The sequence below is a fragment of the Diadema antillarum genome, unplaced genomic scaffold (assembly GCF_040938485.1).
Source record: "Diadema antillarum isolate AM-2024a unplaced genomic scaffold, OU_Dant_1.0 scf00000073, whole genome shotgun sequence".
Taxonomy (NCBI): Eukaryota; Metazoa; Echinodermata; class Echinoidea; order Diadematoida; family Diadematidae; genus Diadema; species Diadema antillarum.
Genome location: NW_027270962.1, coordinates 2,601,223 through 2,626,691, shown reverse-complemented (window position 1 = coordinate 2,626,691; position 25,469 = coordinate 2,601,223). Strand labels below are relative to the sequence as shown.

The 25,469-nt window shown below is 37.2% G+C and overlaps 1 protein-coding gene across 1 annotated transcript in view; it reads right to left on the bottom strand.

The window, feature by feature from the left end:
• Positions 1–25,469, bottom strand: part of LOC139717245 (nephrocystin-4-like) — a gene marked incomplete at its 3' end in the record, with an annotated part of 48,108 nt that overhangs the window by 11,823 nt on the left and 10,816 nt on the right. The window contains exons 2-3 of the mRNA XM_071628743.1: positions 10,880–11,026; positions 5,326–5,461 (exon numbers count right to left, since the gene is read on the bottom strand). Coding sequence (XP_071484844.1) covers positions 5,326–5,461; positions 10,880–11,026 — 283 coding nt within the window. The remainder of the gene's footprint in view (positions 1–5,325; positions 5,462–10,879; positions 11,027–25,469) is intronic.

Genomic DNA, 25,469 nt, shown 5'->3' with positions numbered 1-25,469 from the left:
TACCTTGTCATGCTGCTTGCAATCAAAATTCTTAATACTGACTTGTCCAAGGTACATGTACTATCACAGTTCTTCTGCTCTATTTCTGAGTATTTGCTCTTTTAAAATTCTAAACGTCCATTCACCTGATACACTGAATAGCTGGCATTACTTCATTTTTATCCTTGTTCTTCGTGGTTAATTTAATACAAATTTCATGTGATGTGAAAGGAATGTGGAACATTTTTTTTTTTTCCGTAGACCTCATACATCCTCACACACTGAACATTGGTTTTCTTATCACAATGGCCTGTGACTAGTGGGTGATTAAAAACATTACATGATATGGAAAAAAAACATAGAACTATTAAGTTTTTGTTGCTCCTAAAATAAGACCTGTTATTTTTAATAAATTAATCAAGGCACTTGTAAATTACATATTTTGTATTGAATTCAGATAGTAGAGTTAATGAAGTACAGTTACAAATGTAGATATCTTTTTTTTTGGAAAAGATGGAAAATTTCCATTAAAAAAAAATTCTGGTTAATATTGGTTGCAGTCTCTTGCTCTCCCCCCCCCCCCCCCCCCCCCCCCCCATCACAGAGGAACTGAAATCACCGACAGTACAATGTACATTGTACTTCTGGTCATTCATTCCAATACTAAAGAATAAAAATACAAAATAGTGCAAAATAGTCACAAGTCACTGAATGCAATCAATAAGGTGTCAACATTTCATGTTTTTAGACAGGACTCCACACTTTTTTTTTCCCCCACTCACCCTTTGGGCAAGCAGATTTCTCGCTTTTCATATTTATGCTTGCCCACAAGGAAAATCTACTTGCCTGATAATAAAACATAAAAACAATTAGACATTCACTTCTTATTAACCTCAACTACTACATGTCAAGTCAACACTGTATTTTATGACATTTGAAGTTGTTTGTCCTTAATTTTGAATATTATTTTGCAAGAGCTGGAATTCAATCAAATCTAATTATTTTTGCAACAAAATGGAACAGAGGAGAGAAATTCCTTGCTGTCTCATCGGTTGACTGCTCATCACGTGACATGCAGTATAAAGTCTGATTGCATGTTATTGCTATCAAGCACACAATTTTTGTTAGGTAGAATATATTATAGTGGATGGCAATGACTTGCACTTGTGTAGCAAAATGTTTGCATTCGTTAATAGCAAATGTTAACGCTCTCAGCAAGCACAGGCGCAACAGATTGACAGTTTTTTATGTGTTATTGCATGGTCACTATTAAATGGTAGCCTACACATGTATGGGAATTAATACCATGGCACACAGGCCTATAAATGCATTTTACTGAACAAGCTCTCATGATGAATTGCACACTGAAAATCAAGCGGACAAGAATACGCATAACTATTGTAATGCGCCACTAAAATGTCCTTTAGATACAGATAACAATATTGAATATTGTACTTTGATGTCATCCCTCTACATTTTGATACTCGCATTATACTATAGGCTGTACCATAGTTGTGCATTATATCACTCCTCTGATGCCATACTTTTGCAGCATGCACTCAATCAGTTACAAGCTCAAGGTAAATCACTTACAGGTATTTAAAATCAACAATCTTTATAACCTACTGAGGACGAGCTAATTTTGCTACAACTGTATCATGCATTTCCCATAGACACCTGTCCGAGTATACTCTGGACTAGTCTTCAATACATAGGTTAAGTGGATCGCTTCTATGGACATGTACACTTTGTATGACTGTACCACTGTATTAACATTTGCCTAGATGCTCAGAAACTTCCTATAGATGTGTATCTACAGATCAGTAGCTGTGACACAGCGCCCTCTTGAGTTCAGAGCTGGAAAGGGCATTTCTCTATCTCTCTCTCTCCACCTCATCCTAACAAGCAGCTGAAAATGTCAGGGCCTTTGCGCTTCCATGGTAGCAAATTAAGATTGAACGGGCAAATGGTGTAATCAAATGCCCTGTAAATATTGATGGCATTGGATGATGCATTTCTGTCATACACGTACACGTAGATCTTGACTGACGCAGCCCGATAGTATTGGCCTTGTCATCTCGTGTGCGGCAGAGCACTGAATTTGACCAGCATTCACAAAATTAAGCCTATCCAATCAATTTTGAGGAAAAGAAGGGATGCAAATTTGTAAAAAAACCAAAACAAGACAAAACAAAAAATCAGTCATGAAAATATTTTGTAAACTGTACCACAAAGATGTATCAAGTAATTTTAGTGAAAACAATACAGCTCTGAGAAAGAGAATTGAACAAATTTGATTGCAAACTGTCAGGACTTGTCGAAAGTACATATTTTTGTGTGTACAAATGTATGTGTTTTCCTGAGATATACTGGTAATTATACTTTTAGGCTCAAGTGAAGTGTTTTGGAAACAGTAAGATTAAAATTGAAAACACATGAGTACAAGTTAAGACATCTGCAAAGAAGGGGGATATTTGTATTTCAATATTTTAATTTACCTACATGCTGTGCATTCACAAACTATTCTTGCCTAATAACAGCACATAAATATCGAACAGTGTGTCTCAAGGCATTTTAATCCTTCGCAGATAAAACTAGAAATGTCGCTACAGCGACTGGTTATACCCCGCCAAACAACATTTCATAAGCTTTGGTCAAAACAACATTTCATAAGCTTTGGTCAAAAAACTGAGGAAGTAAACTCCGCAAGATCTTTCCTTGATCTTCTGCCATTAATATGCCGTTACCATGGCAACGTACTTTCGGGTACTGTCGAAAAATGCGTCTTGCACATCTACAACCAAAGGCACACATCTGTACCAAGTTTCATGGAAATTGGGCAAAAACTGAGGAAGTAGTTTGCAACACAAAATTTTCCATCATTTTGGCTCATAATATGTGAGCTGTTACCATGGCAACATACTTTTTGTCACTGTCAAGAAATGTGTCATGCTGACCTATATCCTAAGACAAACATTCAATATGAATTCCATGAGAATTGGAAGAACACTGATGAAGCAGTTTTGCCATGAAGCATTTTGCCCTATATTTTACCAATAACATGCCGTTACCATGGCAACGCACTTTTTGCCACTGCGGAAATATGTGTCTTGCACATTAACATATTCAGATGAACATCTGTACCTAATTTCATAAAAATTGATCAAAAACTGTGGGAGGAGTTCGCGACGCAAGATTTGTACCCATTTTTGCCCATAATATGCCGTTACCATGGCAACGTACTTTTGGGTACTGTCAAAAAATATGTCTTGCACATCTACAACCCAAGGCACACATCTGTGCCAAGTTTTATGGGAATCGGTTGAAAACTGAGGAAGTAGTTCGCGACGCAAGATTTGCAACAGACCGACCGCCCGACCGCCCGACCGACCGTCCGCTGATTCCTATATACCCCCTTCAAACTTCGTTTGGCGGGGGTATCACAATAAAATAAAGGAAAAACTGAAAATAATGTGAAAATCATAGAAGCAGTTTCCTTTTGATAGATATTATTACAGGGTGCTGAAAGAGATTCATCTAATTTGGATTTTAACAGAATTCACTATCTTCTCTAGATGTGATTTTTGTTTCTTTTGTTTCTTTCTTTTTTTGTCTCTCACACATACAGTGTATATGGGTACTCGTAGCTTCACAAAACTCCAACAAACAAACTATCAAAGTATAATGTTTATAAAAACAGATATGTACAATGTAGTCTGATGGAAAGTGCCTGAGGATGCAGTGCTTTACATACTGATTTCATGCACCCCAAGCATGAAATCCCCAACATTCCATCTCCTATTGCTCTTGCATGCATGACTTGCCCCCATTTTTGAGGACCGTGCATTTGTAATGTGCAAAGTAAACCACCAAGAGAAAGGAACACAAAAGTAAAACACAAGCACTGCATACATTATACAAAAAGAACATGATACTGAAAGAAAAATATGCTCATAAATCATGCAGTGTTGTAGAAAGGAGATTTCCTATCCATGCCTTTGGATTAAAGTCCTTAAAGGACAAGTTCACCTTCATGTAGTATGTGGATTGAGTGAAGGCAACAAATAGTAGAACACATTAGTGAAAGTTTGGGGAAAATCCGACAATCCGTTCAAAAGTTATGAAGTTTTAAAGTATCTGTGCAATCACTGCTGGAGGAGAAGACTACTACAGTGTATGATGTCACATGCGTACAACAATATAAGGAAAATTAAAAGAGAATTTCACAAAACTTGACTTTTTGAATAAAGTGCACATTTCTTTGACATATTACCGACTCTCATTGATGTGTTCTACTATTATATCGCTGCATTCACTCAACCCACATGTCTATGAAGGTGAACTTGTCCTTTAAAAAGTTTAACAAGGATGATTGAAATGTTAACTTTAGGATGTTTAACTCTTTTTGTGCGACAGACTTTGGACAGTGTATACAACACTATGAGTGTCGAGATGACTTTAGAAAGATACTTGTATGAAAACTCTCTTTTGTCCAGCATGGGGATATAACTTTGCTTTTGCAAAATCTTAAGAATAGCATATACATTTCATAAAGTTATAAAGTTTTTGATTTAAAATCAAGAGGAAAAGAACTTCTATGTTCACTCTTGTGATTGATTCTGGCAAATTTCAGCTACCAGTATATTTCACTGTTTTGTGATTGTAATCTATGCCAATCAGCATTAGGTCAATAATGCTTGACTACAAAATTAATTGGCTAAAGTAATGATAGCCAAACGGTCCCTGGAGAAAGCAGTATTTTTTTCCCAATATGGTCTGCTTCCACATTAGACTCTGAATTCACTGTACAAAAGCTGCCCACATCTTCTCACTAAACTTTAATATCAATGATACAAATCTAAAAGGAAAAATATTTAAAGAGAAACAAATTATTGCTAATGCCCTCTTTGTTATACAAGATTAGGGGCGAATGTTTACACTCTTTGATCTGTTTTTTTAATATTTTTTTTTATACCTGTTCGGTATATATACCTGTTCGGTATAACAGTAATGATGATAATGATAACAATAATAATAATAATATATAATGATAATAATAATAATAATAATAATAATAATAATAATAATAATAATAATAATTATAATAATAATAATAATAATAATAATAATAATTATAATTATAATAATAATAATAATAATAATAATAATAATAATAATAATAATAATAATACACTTGTATTGCACCAAATCCACTCTGTAGAATGCTCAAGGTGCATGCATGCTATTATTGCTATTGTTATTATTATCATTATCATTTTTGTTAGAGGTAGTAGTAGTAGTATGTGTGAGCTGCCTGAATTAGTCCTACGACTGTACATTTATTACCTTGCTGAAACAGTCTGAGGATGCCCCAGCCGCATGAGAACTGCCGCTGCCCAGTCTTTGGGTCTGACAAGTTGCCAACGATCTCGACCACGAGCACGATGTTTGGGTCCGCCAGTGAGGTGTGAAAGTAAACGGGCTGTTGAGTGAGGGAACCGGGAAAGACATGGAGTCTCTCTTTATAATCAAGACAGAATGTGACCCAGTTGAACACACATAAGACAGAGATCTTTGTACCACTTACATATTGTATGGCTTGGCATGTCAAGCTGGCAGCTTGCATCTCACTTAAGAAAGCATCGAGTAAACTGGATGCTAAATGCACCTACTTTTGTAATTTGATGGTAGCCATATTCACTTTGAAGCACAAATGACACCTGATTGCCAAATTTCCCTCCATTGATTTAAAGAAATATCTTTCCACATCGTTTGAGTAACAGCCACGATAGAAATATAATGGGCCATTTCACAACAATAATGTGCCCATGATTCTTACCACTGCTGTTAATCAAACACTGTACAATCGGTGGTACAAGTGAAGGGCAGTTTGTCAAATAGGTGAAATACAAATAATTCAACGCGAGAATTACAGTATGAATCAAAGAGATAAAAAATACTATATAGTATAGTATAATACATATGAATCATTGAAAGTACTTGTTAAAGGAATGGTTCCAACAGTTCTTCAAATTTATTTACCATTGACAGATCAATCTGACAACCCTTAAAGTTATAAAGATATACACATCATATACATTGTACATTGTAATATATCTTTTAATGGTTATGAGATTGATATAATTGGTGAAAAAAAATTAAAAAGAGTTCCATCTGTTTTACACGTACTTTCAATGATTTTCTCTTTTTTTAAAGATAAATCATCGGATTCACTGTATATATGCTTTATTTCAATTCAAATATTTGTTAAAATTGTATATCTCACTGACAGCTATGAAAAAATAGCATCACACCACAATGTACTGTGCTAGGCAGCTAAATTGATATCACAACATGGACAAGAAGAAGACATTCAGGAATCTTTATTTTTCAAAACAGTATACAGTGGACCATAAATATTTACATTACATGCACGAAAAATAGGCAGTGATACATGGGGGTATACTTGTTTTATCATATCACAGTTTGGAAAAGCAAATATTGCTTCTTGTCAGTGTAAAAGTACAGTTGTAGTAACATATTATCAAAAAGGCTCTTTGATGATGCACTTAGACCCATAATACAGAGTGGACTCATTTAGGACTGCAGATTCTACTCTATATTTTTGGTGATGTCCAATACCCCATTTACAAATTTGATGTATTCCCATAGTTGGGTAAATGTTGGTGATTGTTTCGTAAAGAGTTAAAACAATAAAAGCACTATTACAAGGAGTGCTCAGTGGAGTACCCTAAATGCCCTACTGGTATAAATGGGATGCAAGATGATTTTAGGCAGGACTTTGTCCACATCTAATGTAGTCAAAGTATGAATATCAATGACCACCAAATCTCATTAGTAACTTGGCTTCTGTGAACACAACAATACCAAGTCTGGAAAGCCCTAAATGTTGGTGACTGTTTTAAAGAGAGTTAAGACAACAACAGCTTGTGGAGTATCCTATTAAAATGTCCTAATGGGGTGCAAGATGATTTTAGGCAGGACTTTGTCTACATCTCATGCAGTCAAGTTCTGTACACATGTACGTAAGGTATACGATCACCAAATCTCATTTGATAGTAACTTGGCTTCTGTGAACACAACAATACCAAGTCTGGAAAGCCCTAAATGTTGGTGACTGTTTTAAAGAGAGTTAAGACAACAACAGCTTGTGGAGTATCCTATTAAAATGTCCTAATGGGGTGCAAGATGATTTTAGGCAGGACTTTGTCCACATCTAATGCAGTCAAGGTGTGCATTAAAATCTATGACCACCAAATCTCATTAGTAACTCACTTACTAACTCACTTTGAACACTAAGGTCTATCAACACTTGCCAGAAAGTGATTCATTCCATTAAATAGTTCATTATCAAAGTGAACCTGTCACTGCAGCACACTTGAACTTCAAACCGAGATCCTTTATAGTCACGAGTTGCCGTCGTTACCATCGTCCACAAATCATAAACACCGCCATACACAACATTCCCGGCTCTGTTTAGATTCACAGTGATGCCCTGGTATTTCAGTCCACTGTGGGAAGAAGCTGCTTCAAACCTGAAAATTTTTTGGTGTATGGCATACAGTACACATGGCAAATCCAGACTTCCCAACCTTTTTTGGCTGAAAAGTAGATATGATTTGGCCACAAAGAAGGAAAGATATAGCAGTTCCCAGAGGAGTGTGAAGTAAAATTATCAAGAAAAATAGGAAACTCCTCTTGAAACAAGAGCTGGGAAAAGTCAAAATTCAGAAAAGTTGGGAGGTCTGCAAATCTCTGTGTTCCACCAATCAAACATGACTACATCCTCAATCACTACTGATTGAAGCATTTTACGTGTGAATTTTCTTGAGTGCCAATTGTGGCTCAGAGTAAGAGCTAGATTTTAAAGTGTACTTAAAATATTTCCAACTATCATTTCTTTTACTCTTTAGACTGCTTCATCCTGCAGCAGCAGTGAAAGTGCCTCAAATATCAAAATCACACACAAAAAAAGAAATTTGACTTTTAAAATGCTACATGAACGTACAATGTACGTATAGAAATGAGTTTAACTGATTTAAAACGTGTTCTCTTTGATAGTATCTAGTAAAAATTTCGAGAAATTGTAAATAAGTAACTATGAATATACATGTATAATGTCAACTGGCATCGTTTTCTTGCAATTTCATCGACAAGGTCTGATAACATTATTACCATGGCTTTTGATGTGTTCTGAAACTGTTTCCAACCTCTGTCCTCTTTGGGAATTACATGTACGAAGTAGATTTTATTGTACTCTTCATAATCTATTAACCCATTGAGGATGGTTTGATTTTGCTACGACACGCATTTCCCACAGACACTTGCCCGAGTATGCTCGGGACACATCCTCAATGGGTTAAGGACAGGTTGATTTTGTGGAAATCTGACATTTTTCATTTTACTGAACAGAGTAAACAGTTAGAGCACAAGGCACAGATAAAAAAGGGGAAAAAAGGTCATAACCTTTACCCAATTGAAAAAAAAAGAGAGAGAAAAAAGGTAAGCAACATCACAAGGATCAAACTAGCTTGCACCTTGACCACCTGCTGAAATTTTGAAATAATCAGGTCGCTCTTTAGAATCATAAACTGATTTGTCCAATCTTTTGACATGAGCAGGTGTTGAATATTGATTGCTGTCATAACGCTAACTTCACAATCTATCCATGAGGCACAAGTTGTATGACTGATCTTTTCTCACTACAAAATCAACCATCATTCACCATGCACACTCAATAGCAGGTGAGATTTGAACACGTACCTCTCACTTGTAAACATTATAAACTGATTTAAAATGCCAAATATTGTCAAAGAATTTGCTTATTGTATCTGGTGCTATCATCTTCATGAGTTCAACAACCAGTGGCTCATTATGGTATGAATTGCCATCACAAGCAATTTTTACATAAACAGTTTGAAACTATATCAATGTGTGTTAGGATTTTGTTGATGTTGTTGTTTGCATGACAAAAAATATTTGGAAATAACACATGAACTACATTCAAGATTTGGGAGGGGGAGGGGAAACATTCCCTGCAGATATCTAAACGTATGCGTGAATCTGCTCATAGCAAGTGTTTCACTGTTATTTAGAGTGTGTGGCTGTTCATTGTTTACTCCTCACAACAAAGCTACTCCAATATGATTACTACCAGGGTTATCGCACTGAACCTTTATGTTATATTCTGTTGACATGCGAAACGTTAAGAATCTCTTAAACTCTGTCAATATACTAACTCCTACAAATCTATCAGCCATGAAGCGTGTGAAATGTTTGCCTGCACATATCACCATGGATAAAACCATAAAGCCATCACCATTTGTGTACTCTGATCTTCAATCAAGGAAAATATTAATAGGTATGACTGTCAGTCAGGTTCACAAACCACGGTGAATGCAAGATCAGTCAGTATAGATAAAAACATTTCTTTTTCTCCCCTGCACTCCTCTTTGGTAGGTGTGAAAGTATGACTAGTTTTTTTTTTTTTTTTCCCTGTTAACTACAATGTACCTTGTCAGTATTTAGACGAAGGTGAGATATTTCAAATAATGATAGACTTACATATTCAGATGTATACCTTTAAAGATAATAAAAAGTTTTGGTACCTCAAAAGTTTCCCTGAATTTCCTTGTCTTGGTTTGTGTTTCACGTTAAAGTACGTTGTTTGTGAGAATTACTCGCCCCAAAGTGCTCTTATGTCTTAATAGTAATCATGCAATAATGGTTTCGTACCAGAGCCGTCACTGTACGGCGTCGATAAATATTGTGCGAAACCACTGACTGCGACCAGCAGCGTGCAGCCCATTGTACGCATAGCTAACTGCGACCAGCAGCCCCATACGCATAGCGTACAATGGGGCTTCGCATTGTAGCATTCAGGATCATGACAGAATTAGTATCGCGGGTAAATGGCAACTTAAAATCCAAAAATTTCTTCGATTTGAAGACTTACCAATTAAGTTGAAGTATTGAAAACAGGCTTCGAACAACGTTTGGTTCTGCCAATAGTCCCTTTCTTTTCGAATTGATGACTGAATGTGACTCGGTCGAGAGGACCTTGGGAGAGCTACTACACTGATTACTACGGCCAGCACATGCGCACACAAACATCTTATCCGTTGATGGATTTGAAATTTGTGCGCATGTGATGTGTTCGCATGCACTGGCTGTAGTATTCAGTGTATGGTAACTCTCCCAAGGTCCTCTCGACCGAGTCACATTCAGTCATCAATTCGAACAGAAAGGGACTATAGGCAGAACCAAACATTGCCCGAAGCCTGTTTTCAATACTTCACCTTAATTGGTAAGTCTTCAAATTGAAGAATTTTTGGGATTTTAAGTTGACATTTATCCTGCGATACTAAATCTGTCATGATCCTGAATGCTACAATGCGAAGCCCGATTACGCTATGCGTATGGGACTGCTGGTCGCTATGCGTATGGGGCTGCTGGTCGCAGTTACATTGCATGATTACTAAGACATGAGAGCACTTTGGGGCGAGTAAGTCTCACAGTGTTAGTTATATGAAAGGTACTTTAACCTGAAACACAAACTAAGACAAGGAAATTCAAGGAAACTTTTGAGGTACCAAAACTTTTTATTATCTTTAAGCTTTGGAAATTCACAACAAATTCCAAATTTGCTAATGAAGCACACATCTCACTGTTATTTGTGATACAAAATGATGTTACAAATCAAAGACTTTAATAGCAAGTGCATTCTAAATTTCAATGGAACATGGTTCCAACCATTGGCAAGCATGTGTCCTCAATTTTACAGAAAATATTAACAAACGAATGAACGGTCTGCATCACGGGCAAGTCTAAGACCTATTAGATGCCATAAAACTGCTCTTCACACATACTATGTACCTACCACATTGTACTGGAGTCGAGGCCCATGGTTTGAGCTCTGTTTGCAGGGTTTCTTGGGGCCAATGAGGGTCCTACCAAAGAATCTCTTGAAGGTGATGTCATAGAGGCTGAAACGGAGTTGGTACTGGGTCTGGCGCTTGGACTTGTCCTGGAAGTGAATCAAAGAGGAAAATATAGGAGATGAAGACGGACAGAGAAGCGAAGAGAGAGAAAGAGAAAAAAAAGAGGGAAAGAAAGACAGAAAGGGGAGGGGAATAGACAAGGACATTTAACATTAGTTACTTCAATTGTGATGTGGGGAGATGAGCAACTCATTTCAAACATTGTATCTCAACTCATATTGAAACCCATGATGTAATCCACTGTAATCCTGACTGCATGAAATAAACACAAGGTATTAACTTACACTTCCATTTACATGAGGGGTGAAGGAAGATGAATAATTTGGAGGAACCATAGTGGTTCAGTGGATAACACCACAGGATCTTGGTCATGAGGTCCCTGGTTCAAGTCCCCTGGCATTAGTAGTAGCAGTGGTTGTGCTCCAAGGCAAGATACTTTATCCTTATTGCCTGACAATTCTTTAGAAGGGACTCACAGACCTGCAAGCACCCATGGCAACTTTACTCACAAGCTTTGAAAGCGCTTCTTATTGGCCATGTCAAACAATTACAAACAACAAAAACAATAGGGATAAAATAAATGAGTACAATAGACACCATCATTGCACAATTGCCAAAAAATTATGATGCATGTACAGCATAAAGTAAATCAGCAAACCAGCATACTCCTCTCTCAAGAATACCAACAAAAGAACAGAGACAGATAAAATAAGAAAGGTTCGCTGTGATACAATACTCATCAAAGGAATGTCAACATTTCATTAACAGAGCTATTAAAGATCAAACACCCAACTGCTGTACATCGAAACTGAACCTTCATGATAAAAAGTAGTTTGCACTTACTTTTTAACAATATTAACAACATTAACATTAACAACAAAATTAGCATTCCCAAAGCACCCACGATGTGTCAGACCATTTCGTTTTTAAACACATATTCACAATATGATTTGAATTTAAGGAGTACATATATCTTGAAACAATTAAAGGAAAATTGTAATGAACAAGGGCAGAACAGACAAAATAAAAGACTGGCGTATTAATTCTCAAACTGAAAGAGTCACCAATCAAACCATACAAATCTGAACAAGAACAATTCATTAATGTGGGCTTTCAAGCACCCCTGGAAAAAAAATAAACAATGAAATGCTACAATAAAAAGTAACTTCTGCAGCTACAATTGTATGGAAAATATGCCTGCCCCCTTGTCCTTTTTAAAGTTATGGCTCAAATTTGATACTGAAAAAAAAAAAAAAACATCTTTGTACTAATCCTGGGAATGGGAGCAAATGTTTCAAAATGGGAATATATTCTCAGAACAAAGCATCACATAAGTGACAATATGCAGATCAGTAATGGTCCATTACCTGGCCATCATCTGGCTGACCTAAACTCTCCACCGAGTGAAACATGAGGAAGAATGGTACCCAGTTCTTAGATTCCACTTTCTCATCACCATAATATCTGGCTATCGTTCGGCGATAGTCTGCTGGGATCACACGCTTCTCCTTCAAATCTTGCTTGATTGCTCTGATATCATTCGGAGATTGCACGAGACAGGTTGACCTTGGCCGATACGACAATGAAAGGTAAGGATCAACTGCAAGTCGGCTACCCCCTGTGCCATCAGAAGGAGCCGAAGATCGGGCAAGGCGTGTTGCAACATTCGGCATGCTTTTTGAGAGATTCAAGATTGGCGAGACAAGAAACCTTGGCGAGTTCGGCGACGACAACTGGCGAATGTATGAGTGGGAAGCTGCCAATTTGCCGATGCGTTGAGAGCGAAGCGATTCTTCATCGTCATCATCCATAATGCTGAACTGTTTTTTCCTTACTCAGTATTTTCAGTCCAGGGTGTCTGCTTAACTGCCATAAATACAAGAAGTACTCTTGTCAAGAGATGAACTTTATTGAGCACTAAAAGATCAATAATTCATTCTAACACAACAATTAAAAAAACAGGACATGGTTGATGAAGAAAGTACAGAAAAGAAAATTCCCTCAGTCGCTTCTGCACCATTCAAATCATACACCCTTGCTCTCCTCTTATTTCATATCGCAAAGAAATTATTTGATCTCCTCATAGCAACTTTTTTTTTCAACCCACAATCACAATGAAAAGGGTGTATCAATCTTATTGCTGTTTGCTCACAGGAGAGCTGTGGACTGTCATGGACAGAATCAAACATTGATTTCAGCTCTGGTGAATTGTCTACAGAATTCCCCATGTGTCTGTGTTTAATACTTGTCACCTTCAAATAGATGTTGATATCAAGCACATTACCTACAGTTTCAACAAGCTTTCATAATGATAACATGTCACAAACACAAACTGATTTAATTCACACATGATTTTCACAAAACACACACATGCAAATTATACACACCCACACATACACACACGAACACCTGTACACATACATGTACACCTGTTATACAATTATCATGTAAAGAAACTTGTACAAATGTAAGAGCAGAAAGATACACAATCACCATCTGCTACAGCTGTTGTTAACCAACCATCAACCTTGGCAACAATCAATGAGCCAACGCAGCACATGTGTTTTCCCCTCCATAAATGGAAGCTGCACTGTACAGTTAAAAAGTCTCCTAATGATCGAAAGAAGTGTAATTATCTCCTTTCCTTGTTGACATCTACTTGTACAGCAATTTCATTCTATGGACACAAGTGCATTGAGTATTTTGCATGCTGTGTGTGTGTGTGTGTGTGTGTGTGTGTGTGTGTGTTTGATGTGTGCTGTGTGTGTTTGATTTTCTTCACTCCAGTCACAAACTTGCAATCAATCATGGATGAAAACAGGCCCTTATTGTCATTTGGTTTCCATGGAAATATTGATCTCCGTGTAAGGGTATGCTGTGTGTGTGCATACAAGTGTAGTGTCTGTTTGTGTCTTGACAAGGAAAATCCATGCACAGTAACAAGCTTGTTCACCATTGACGTGTCGAAAAATTTCTGCCCATTTTTCATTAAGCATAATGTCGAAACTTATAAATCTTGTATGGTACAAACAATTTCTGCGAGTCTGCTGACAGTTAGAAATGAAATCTACCCGCATTCTGTGTGCAACAATGCCAAAGAATTCAGATCCTAAAAAGAATTCAAAATACATGTACATCAAAACATAAAAAAAAACAAGAAATGTCAGCCAGTTGACATCCAGACAACAGAGAGATCGACAGTTGTGCAATTGAGGTTGGATTGTATTAATAGATTTCTACACAGTAGTCGATATTTAAATACATGTAATGGCACTGCAATGTAAATGGAAATCATACTAATTGTAGAACCTGTTTAAAAGTTCATTGAGTGTCAATCTGTTTGACGGTGGGATGGGTACATTCATGTACTGTGGTTCTGATTTCTATGGGATAATATCAAAATATGCGACCGTGCATCACAAAACGAACAAAAAGTCGCAAACAGTGATTTTGTGTGAGGACTGAAAATAGGTGAAATGGGTCAACCTAACCAATCTTGAGTTTTCATATTTTCTGAAAGAGCAAGTATTTTTCTATATTATATCAAAGTTTGGGATCCTTAAACAAACAGGAACTTGTGTTTTGAGCAGTTTTTCTTGACACTTTTTGGTGGAATAGTGTGATTAGTAGTTTCTCATAGAACCATCTTCCCATTTCTAAAAAAAAAACCCCTGTCCATACACTTCACTTTCAATTCCAATAACTTTGGAGAGAATGGTGCTACTGCATTGAAAGTTGGTATTAATCATGTACAGAATGTGCTAATGAAGCATGCTTTATTTCAGCTTAATCTGACAATCCCTTCATTGTTGTTGCTCCAGTGGTTAACATCCTGTTTTTTGTTCAATTCATCCCACAGCTAGCATAGCTTGGTAAAGATTATAGGGCTTGAGTACACCCTGTACTTCAGAGCCTGTTTTCTCAGTTCACACTTTCCAGAGTGTGTCCTTTCTTTCCAATATTTAGATAGGTTAGGAGAGTCCATCTAAATTGAGTTATACATCATTTTAAAGCCTAGAGTCTGCTCTTTTAGAATCTACTCTTAACTAAAAATCCATGTCTGGCGACTTTCTGTTTGTTTTGTGATGCAGGGTCACATATACCGTAGGAATGAATGATAATGCCCGTGATTGAGATTCTCTGTTGCAATTTGCAGAATGAAGGAGAGCAAATCACTGCTCTTTCAACAAAATATCAGGTGGACAGATTTTTCACAATGGCAAAAAGTAGAACCTGTCAGGTTTTCTCTAAAATTTTAAATAGGATTGCTGATAACCATACAGTTTGGTTGTTGTTGTTGTTGTTGTTTATAACAATATTTCCTACATGCATCTGACCCAAACTTATGGAAAAATTCCAGACATTTCTATTAAAAAGTATAATTTCGTGACTGGTCTGTACTCTCCACCATCTACATGTACGTGGAATGATTTTTGAGCAATATGTTTGTCATGTTCTGTGTCATAGAAAAACAGAGGTACTATTGTAAAATTACATCATAAATGGTGTAAACTGGTTTAAACTTACTCGTACAGCCATTAGAATGAAGACAAGTTGTATCAAAAGTCAGATCTAGATTACTTTGGAAAAAAATGCAATTGACATAAAACAAGCAAGAAACTGTACAGAACTATTTAACAATGAGCATCCTGTATGAAGCAAACATGACACTCCTTGGAAAACCTGTCAAAAGTTTCATCTTCAATATAAATTGTAAATCTGATCTATTGAAAAAGAAGGATAAAAAGCCCTAATACATATTGCTGTATACAGAATTTGTATGTGACGAATCAAAAAATTAATTATGCTTTCATTTTGATTCGCTGATGCAGCTGAGAATTGGTGGAAAAAAGAGATTTTTGTTTATACCAGTCTCAACAGCAATCCTTTCACAATTGACATTCCACACATAATGTACATTGTACATATAATGCACATACAGTTGTACACACATACAAATCTACCCACACACACACGAATGTCACTATGTAAAGCACCAATCAGCATGAACAAACATAGCCAACAATCATGAAGGCTCCATCAGTTCTGAAAATATCCAGATTGTAAAGCAATGGAACTTGGCGTGGCCATGATATTACTTCCAGAGCTCGCAGTGATGATGCATTCATATGTAGTGAGAGTAACCCACCACCTCCTCTTTGCCTCAGGCTGCAGGGTGAGCACTATCGATTCCACAAACAACAACCGGTGGGACAATCAGATCGCGGCGCTCAGCGTTGTCCATCCTGAGTGATGGTCAAGTTGAAACACACGCAGCGCTATTCAAATGGCATACTCATCAAACAAACACAGGGAGTCCACAACTGAAATAATCCCCTAAAACAACAACAAAAGGACTAAGTTCTGATTGGATATACAGCATCAGCAAGGTATTCCTCCAATGTTGAGCCATTAATATCGATAGCAACAGCTCTCTATGCGTGTGTGCACTGAAGGAGTAAAACTGTTCCCCACCATAAGCAAACAATGCAAATCAAATATTTGTTTGCCCTTAAGAATCACTCCATAGATGAAGAAAGCATACATGCGGAAAGCCGAACATCCCTTGAAGTGTAATATCCAATAAATCCATAAGGAAGAAATGAAGCATATCATTCATGCGAAGGCACGCTGTACAATGCAACTGCACACGTTCAAGATTTGCAGACATCATCCACGCGTGAAGTGCTACAAAAAGCAACTAGCAAAGACCCCTCGAATAATCTTCGAAATGCACTGTGTCTAATTAAACCTAATTGTCCATCTGAGCACTTGTAACACGGGTGTGAAGTGCTCTGCCCTGAACAGTTGTAAACTCTGCACCATAAAACAGTTTATGGTCAGGGTTCAGTTGGTAAGCAATTCAGAGTCTGCGTTCACACAAGTAAATATCTTTGCAAGACTTTTTTGTCCTCCTTTTGTTTCTCCCACTTTCTCTCTCACTCTTTCCCTTTGTCCTTCATCTATTTATCATTGTGAAAATCATATCTCTTTTCACCGCTAAGCCTGTTTACTTCCCAAAACACGATTTATACTGTTAAATATGTTTGGACATCAATTACAATCTATTTGAACCTCCTGGAATTCCGACAGTTTTTCTTTCCCTATCCTTTCATCTTTCTCATCTCCTTATCTCACTCTTATACTGTTTTTACAGATTAAAACTCGGTACATGTAAATCCAGTAGCAACCATGGCATGTAGCTTGCAGCAATGAGAATGGAAAGAGAGCTAAATGCAAGTGGTTTGGTTCCGTATTTTGAAGTCTAGATTATGAGCACCTTTTTTCCCCCAGTGATTTCTCTTTTTATTTCATCAAATTTACATACAATCCCACACAATGAAACAAAACTGAATAAGCCTTTCTTCCAATGCATTTTGTAAACTGACTGTTGAACACATACAGATTCTCACTTTAATACCCAAGAAGCACTTTGTTCGAAGGTAGTTTGTTTGGTGCAGATTAAATCTCACCACTATTACAAACTGCAAATTGGGGAACAAATCGTTGGGAAAATATTTCCCTGTGTGAACAGCATCGAGCATTTCTATGGGCTGAAGTCTGCTACCTTTCTCTCTCGGTCTCCCTCACTCTGCTTCTTTCTATATCTAAGATAGCTTTTAGGGCCTCTTTGCAGTTTATACTAACATCTTCTGACATTAAACAAACAAAAGCACAGAGGCACTGCAACACAATAGACCAATCAGGGAGTCAAGGAGACTGGAAACAGGAGCCCCAACATCAGGACTTGGGGTGGGTTTCTTTCCCAGCCCCATCTTTGGTCCAGTGATTTTCTGGGATTGATGTCTCAAGGAACTTACAGTACGGGAAGCAAGGATGGAAACCAAGGAGCAATTTACCTTGGACGAAAGAGGCTAAATCAAACCTGATGGAGCTGAAGTTTGAGAGCTCTATAGACTGCATTTGAATAATCAAGTGAAAAGGAGATTTAAACTGCTGTTTGTAAATATGATTATGGATAAGAAACACTCGGCCTTCTACAAAGTTACAAAGGAAATTAAACAGTCTTTAAGCCTTTTACATTGTAGGTCAGTGCGGGGGGGGGGGGGGGGGTCTTGGTAAAGGAAGTTGACTTGATGACTCATTGCAAAGTTGTCGTTTATCTGCTTTCATTCACTAAAATGGGCAAGAATGTTTTGTACGGTTATCTTGATGTTCTTTTTCTGCAAATAGATGAACTTGAGCAGCTTTCTTGAAATATTACAGGTACACAAGCAATGTCTGAGATATCTTGAGTACATGGCAGAGCCATAGGAACGATGGATCATAATAACTGTGTTTCCACGGAAACATCATAAAACAAACCTACATGTACTCTGCTGCTTTGCAAAGGAAACCTAGTTTGATGGATTGCCCTAAATTTGTCCTCTGATTAAAAGCTGTCATTAAATTCAGTCTGATAGTGCGATCATGCTTTCTGTCTTTCCCAGTTGTTGCTTAGTTGCTATGACAACGACAAAATGTTTATGACCAAGGTTGTCAATAGCAACACCTACAAAACGATCAAGCATGGCAGTATATTGTTGATTTTTTTTCTTAATTGTAAGGAGTACTGAGGACTATTTTGACATATGCTTATAACGAAAGTTGGAAAAACGCTGATTTTGAACTCAGCAGTATTCACTGACGCAACAGAAATAGCAGGATTATGGTGTACTACAATGTATGATATCAAAGTTATGTCTTGTATTGATTCTTAACATATTCACTATAAATGTATGGTTATCTCACATGCAAACCACGTGTTCATACAGCTGTAATTACCTCAAAATTTTGATCACCTCTACTATTCAAATACTTGACCTGGTAAAGGGCAAGGCTTCAAAAGGAAGAGAACATTATCGCATTCTTATCTCCTTCAAGATAAGATTTGGTTTGGATTACAGTTCTCCTATAGATGTATATTTGCATATCTTTTTCTTGTTGTTGTTGTTCCTGGGTCAGCTTGACATTTTCACTCCAATAGCAAACACAGCCACAAAACACAAAAATGCACAGAAAAACTCAAACAAACACATTTCGAAGGCAATTTGACATTCATGAGTCAAAATTTATGAATACTGCACATGATACCAGTAGGAGTATCAAATCAAACCCAAGAAAAACATTATATTAAATCTCCCCCCTCTCATTTCTATGACTTATACGGCACTTTCCTCATATAATGTACATTGTAAAGCTCCTCACAAATCCAGCAACACACTCAACAGACAATTCAGACAGTGGGGTGATCTCTAGGAAAATATTTTGATCAGATATCATTAGACCAGCAGCCACTGCTACTCTCGCCTCACTTAAGGGAAGAGGCCAAATGCAGCACATATCATCCTTGGGACGTCATACGTGAACACTTCTCTTCATTTAGCCAGGATTCCTCCTAACTTTCCCCCTCCCTCTGTTCAATACAAGAAGTGTGTGTGTTTTTGTGTATGGGCACACACAATGCAATGAAGGAATGTAGGGGCCTCATCACATGCTCTTATTCTAGGAATGTGTACAGGAAATATACATGATACAGGTGCAGTGTGCTAGACAGTAAAGGTTATTTACAACAAATATAAGTCTCAAAGAATTTTATGCAAGAGCCATGAATAGCCATCAAAATAGACTCTATTATATTTTGGATCAAAAATTTGTCTTCCATTGATTGGTTGAAAGAGCTTCGAGTGATTGTAGGTATTTTGAACTATTTTTAGAGTGTTGGTGTGTTTGACACTCCATGAAGTACTATTTGCAAAATGATGTCACAATCACCCTTCTTTACAATCAAGTGTACCCGTCCGCGTCCGGTCCCGAATTCTAGTGTTCAGGTTTGCAGCGGCCATAAGAGCGCTTGGATACTTGCGACGGGCAACTCTGGCGGTGCCACGGCTACTACGTTTTTCAATTTCCGATCTCTCGCACTGTTGCGTATTGCAGGCGCTACGCTGCCGCCGCAGTGCGGCTAAGCCTAGGGCCTATATAAAATGATTTTCACTTTTTATTCAAATTTTTGATCCAAAATATAAAACAAATATACTTTGCCTAGTTTCGAGTTTCTTGTTAAAACTATGGGCCTCGGTGACTCCAAACTAGTACTATTCACTTCGGGGCTGCGCCCCTCAGTGAATAGTACTAGTTTGTAGTCACCTCTGCCCATAGTTTTAACAAGAAATTCTCAAGGCCAAGTATAAATGTATATTAATAGCCTCTGTGTATGCAGAAAGATGGGCACCAAATGATTGGCCTATGTCGGATCAATTGTTTGTTTGTTTGTTTTTTTTAATCTAGACTGTCAGTAGCACAATCAGGGTATGCAAATTATGTGCGTAACAGGGGAAAAATGAGAAAACTTAGTGAAAATGTGTTTTTTGCTGTTTGTTGTAGTTGAGTGCACAAGATTTCATTTCATGTAAAGATAGAGTCAAATTTTGCATTAAAATGTGCATAAATTAGCATTTTAATTAGGGTGTCAAATTACATTAAAATGACTAATATATTGGAAAAATTCATTGAAAAAAAGGAGAAATGTTTTTTTTCATCTCAAATTGCTTTTAGAATATTTCTGTCGACTGATAAATACCCCTCTCATTCACCACTAGCACATAACCACGACATATCACAAAATATGAATTAATGTCATATTTTTACCACTCAAAATGGATGATCAATTTCGTAGGCATTACTTTGAATTCACATAAAACCAATATATATTTTAGAATATTTCACTTTTGCCAAAAAGTGAAGAGGTGAAACTTTCAGGAATAGGTAACAGACACATGCTGGCCATTATTACAAAGTTTTATGAAATTAGGGCTGGTATATTGGAAGATATGATATTTTTCATCCAAAAGTTATCTTTACAGTTTGACCTTGAATATTCATATACCAGGTACTTATGTCAATGTGTCAGTATACAAATGATGCACAGGTCTGAGTGCATCAGTCGGAATTGTGTGCATACATTCTTGTAAGGTAAACTACATGTACATGGAATGCTTAACCCACGAGGCGAAGCCGAGTGGGTTTAGGCTTAATTCCATAGTTGCCACATGCACACTACACGTATATTCCGCCTGACGCACGAAAAGACACGTGCGTCATCTGTGTTATAGAATGGGTAATTTTCTTGCCAAAAACCCATTTTTCTATCGTGTTACCCGATGACAAATTTACTGGATGCCTTTCCTTTTGGCTTGCCATAGACAAGAGTCCGAAAATCATGCATCAGTTTTTACTGGATGCATGGTTTTACTTCAGAGCCATGCATCCAGTAAAAACTGATGCATGGCTATTTTAGCCAATAGGCGTCTCATAATGAGTGCGCGAACGCTTGCTTAGTGCGCGAACCTTTGTTACAAGTGTGCGTACTCTTGCAAGTGCGCGATAACATGTTTACCACTGTGACTCAGCATGCGGCCAGTAAAAAAATCAACACATAGCTCTCGACCAATGTGATCGCAGGATTCTCACTACCCATTCTATAACACCCTCGGTAGCTATACATGTAGTTTGGTGGATTTAAGTGGTAACCCTTTGAGTGCTTTGAGCGCCTATTGGTAAAGAAAAGCGAAAAACCCTGTATATAGATAGTAAATTGCACATAGTGTCTATAAAAAGTCACTGGCACACACAAGGTTAAACATGATGCTACAGTATGTTACAATCTACTACTGATCAAATTCATAAAATCCGTTGTACTTGCTTCTCGAGCATACAATTACTGTATACAATATTCAGATAACATTTGATTTGCTGTTGCATGTAATGATTTCACCTTGGATCACAACCATGACGCAACAGAGGATAAATCTGAGGGGCTCTCAATGGGGAGTGTTCACAGACATGACTGCCAAAACAAATCAAAGCTTGAAACACACCTATGAAGAGCATACAAATTTGAATAAAGATTGTCTAATAACCAAAATGGGACAAATGAAACTCTGATTTAGACAACTCTCAAATATGACAATTTGTTCTGAGTTGTTAAACTGCTGTTAATCTGATTAATAAATCTTGTGCTTTACCTACTGTTCACAAATTGTGAAAAAAAGTTAACATCAGTTGATGTTTTGCAATTTGAAGTAAATAATGATGCCGATAATAACCAATGCATTTGCAAATTTTGAACCATCTAAATGTGTATCTAGTAAGAAATATTGTAAGCCACTTTAGATGTTCAATGCAGAATAGGTATAAGGCTAGATAAATGTCTACATCTGTACATAATTGTATTTATTTTATTATTTTATTATTTCATTTTCCAGCGCTTACATGTGTACTGTGTACTAGCCCTTTGGCAAATAAACTGTCTTTAGCTTAGTTTCATCGAGTAATTTTCAAAAGCAATTTCATATCGTTATTCATGGCAAAACTGTAACAATTACCAATTCCGAAAAGATGGTGGCAGGCCTTTGTTTATTTCATATCCTAATATCAATCTTTTTCATTAGGACCAAATGCTTTAGGGCTTCAAAATGAAGATGATATTCCTTGGTCAAAATGTCAGCTGAAATTATGTGTGGGTTATTAAAGCAATATCAATATATCAAAGAATAGTTACAATGTATCTTGAACATTTTGTCCTCCTTTCACTTTTACCAAGATCAATGAGACAGCTGATCACTGTTGTTACAAATGGACATCTACTGTAAAAGTGGATATTTTCGTGCGACTAATTTTTCGCGCTTGGCCAGGTGAGAAGAGTTTCACGTGTTTTTAATTCCGCGGAATCAAGACATCACACACAGGAACACATGGCAAGCGAAAATATAAGCATGCTTTTATTTTCGCGCTAGTTTCTGGTTGCGCGAAATGCGCAAAAATTTTAACACCGCGAAAATTTCCACTTTTACAGTTCATTATCATTTGTAATCACTTGAGCACTTTCAAAGCTAAAAACTATAATCAAAACTTTAATAACAAATTCTATTCTGCTTTAAGAACACTAAAACTGAGATGTGGAAGGGAGGCTTACAACTGTGACTTTACAGCAATAAGGAGAAGCCTTTAACAAAGAGGGGAAAAAGGAAACTCAAGGAATATAGAGGATACCATAGTTTAACATCACAGTGCCAGTTCTTTGTAAAGGCAATAAAATGCATGTTGCAGTAGCCAGGCTTATTTTCTAAATATGAAGGTAAGCATGCAATTTCAGAGTGCCGTGGCGAAACAATAGAGTCTTGTGAGATACACAAAAGCATGAAATGATTTAAATACTTGTAAGCTTTCAGGGATGCATATATACAGACTGCAATAGTACTGCATGTCTTGACCACAAACAAACATCAGTACAACCCATCAAGGCATATTTTGAGTATTCAAATTGGTGTGAACAGTTGACCCAAACTACAATGCAGAGCTGTAATATGCTGAAGACTTGTATCTTCAACCCGCTGAGGATGGGCTGACGTTGCTATAACACGCATTTCCCATCGTAGACACTTGCCCGAGTACATGTATACTTGGGACTCGTCTTCAACGGGTTACTGTAAAAGTGGTTTCTTTCGCGTACAGATACTTTCACGGTTTCCATCGGTGCCGACTTTTTCGCGTGTGTTTAAATGCGCGGTCGGCAAAATCTGTAAAATTCACAGTCAGCAAAAACTGTTTTTATACTGTATTTTGCACATGAAAACACAAACTATAATCCAATTATTCTTCTATTTATTAAATAGAAATTGAAATTAAATGCAGGCTTCAACTGTACCTGAAATCCCGTCTCTTGAGTACTTTATAACATGCTTGTACCTACAATGCGCGGTATCGCTGTGTGTGTATTGACCATCAATACACTCAATGCGCGGAATCTTCGTGTGTGCATGTGCGCAATTTTATAGCGTCGTAACAAGCGGCAAGTTCAAAACATTTCCTTGCGTGGTTTATTTCGGGTGACTTTTCAAAACATTTTCGCGTGATGTCGAATTCCCGGTTCAACCTTAAAGCGCAAAAAGCGCGAAAATAAAACCACCACGAAAGAAACCACTTTTACAGTAACACTCAAGTCTGGTATCTGGTTTCCTCCATGGAAGACACAATTGCTCACAACACTGCTCACTCTGTGTAAAATTCACAACCATGATAACACCATGGAAACTGGAACGGATCGAAGCAGCGAAGACAGAAACCCACGTCTTCTACTCCTTACAAATCACAAGAGATGAGCTCAATCCTGCTTGGCTTGTTGAGACTGAATGCACCTCTGAACAGAAAGCATCATCTGCACTCTAGAAATTGTAAAAAGGTACGAAGAACGCGGCATAATGGGCCAATGCCACAACTCCACAAAATAATACACAAAGGTGAAAATGGCTTTGTAATCCTGATGTCAAGAGAGGAAGGAGTATCATGCACATCACATCACAGAAAAGTAGAGCTGGGAAGATGCAAGCACCTGTACACTTGCTGCCGACAAAAACAATAATGTGTCATTAGAGAGCTGTGCACAAATCCTATAGTAGCCCAAACATCTCTCCTCAATGGTAGAGATATTATCCTCAAACCGATATCCTCACTATTGAATTACACTAATTACTCACGCAGTAAAATCTTATCACAGTGATGCACAACTTCCTTTTTTTTGTTGTTTCTATTTTCTTTCTGTCCACTGACAAAAATTGTGCATTTACACTGTGTCTCCATGAATACGAGGTCGTCATCCATCTATTCAACCAAGCATGTCTCCCAATGAAAGGAAAAACAGAATGTAAATCAGTTCTGTCTTAGAGCCCAGCGTCTGAGAGAGAAGAGAGAATATTGCGTGTGTGATTACCTTTGTATGAGAAATGGGTTGAGCGTGGTACATTCATTCAGGGGCCAAGGATAATGGAATGCCAACTGGCCGGGGGCTAGTATTCCATTTCCAATGACAGCGTGAAATGGATATTAACAGAAAGCATTGTATCTGCCCAGTCACCCACACACAGGCACTGTATGCACACACAAGAAACACATAGCGACCGAGGGAAACTTGACATTTGTGAACAGCCATATTGTATTAAAGGAGGACTTTTTTGTTCTCGAGCTTAGAATGCATTGTACAACAGAAATACAACAAACATATTATATACTTGGCCTGACAGAGTTGTATTCCAGATTTTATTAGGACCACTTTGTTCTTTTTGTTTTTTTTTTGACATCTCAGCCATTTTAGAAACAATTGTAATCAAATAAGCTTTTAATTCCTCTTACAAACTGTACAATTGCTCTGTAATATTTCAAATAAATGGTTTCATGTGTAAGATACGTATCCCCTTCCAAAAAGTTTAAAATCTGAATCCCCATCTGTACAGTACACCATCTCTTTCTTCTCACTAGGAAAACAGATCTATAGAATGAAGAAAAGACAATTTTGACTTGCACACACTTCCATGTACAGCATACAATATATGTATACTATGACTAAAAAACATCAATGGTGTAGAAATCACAACAATCTCTTTCAATGGGTTCTTTTCATCAATACTGGCT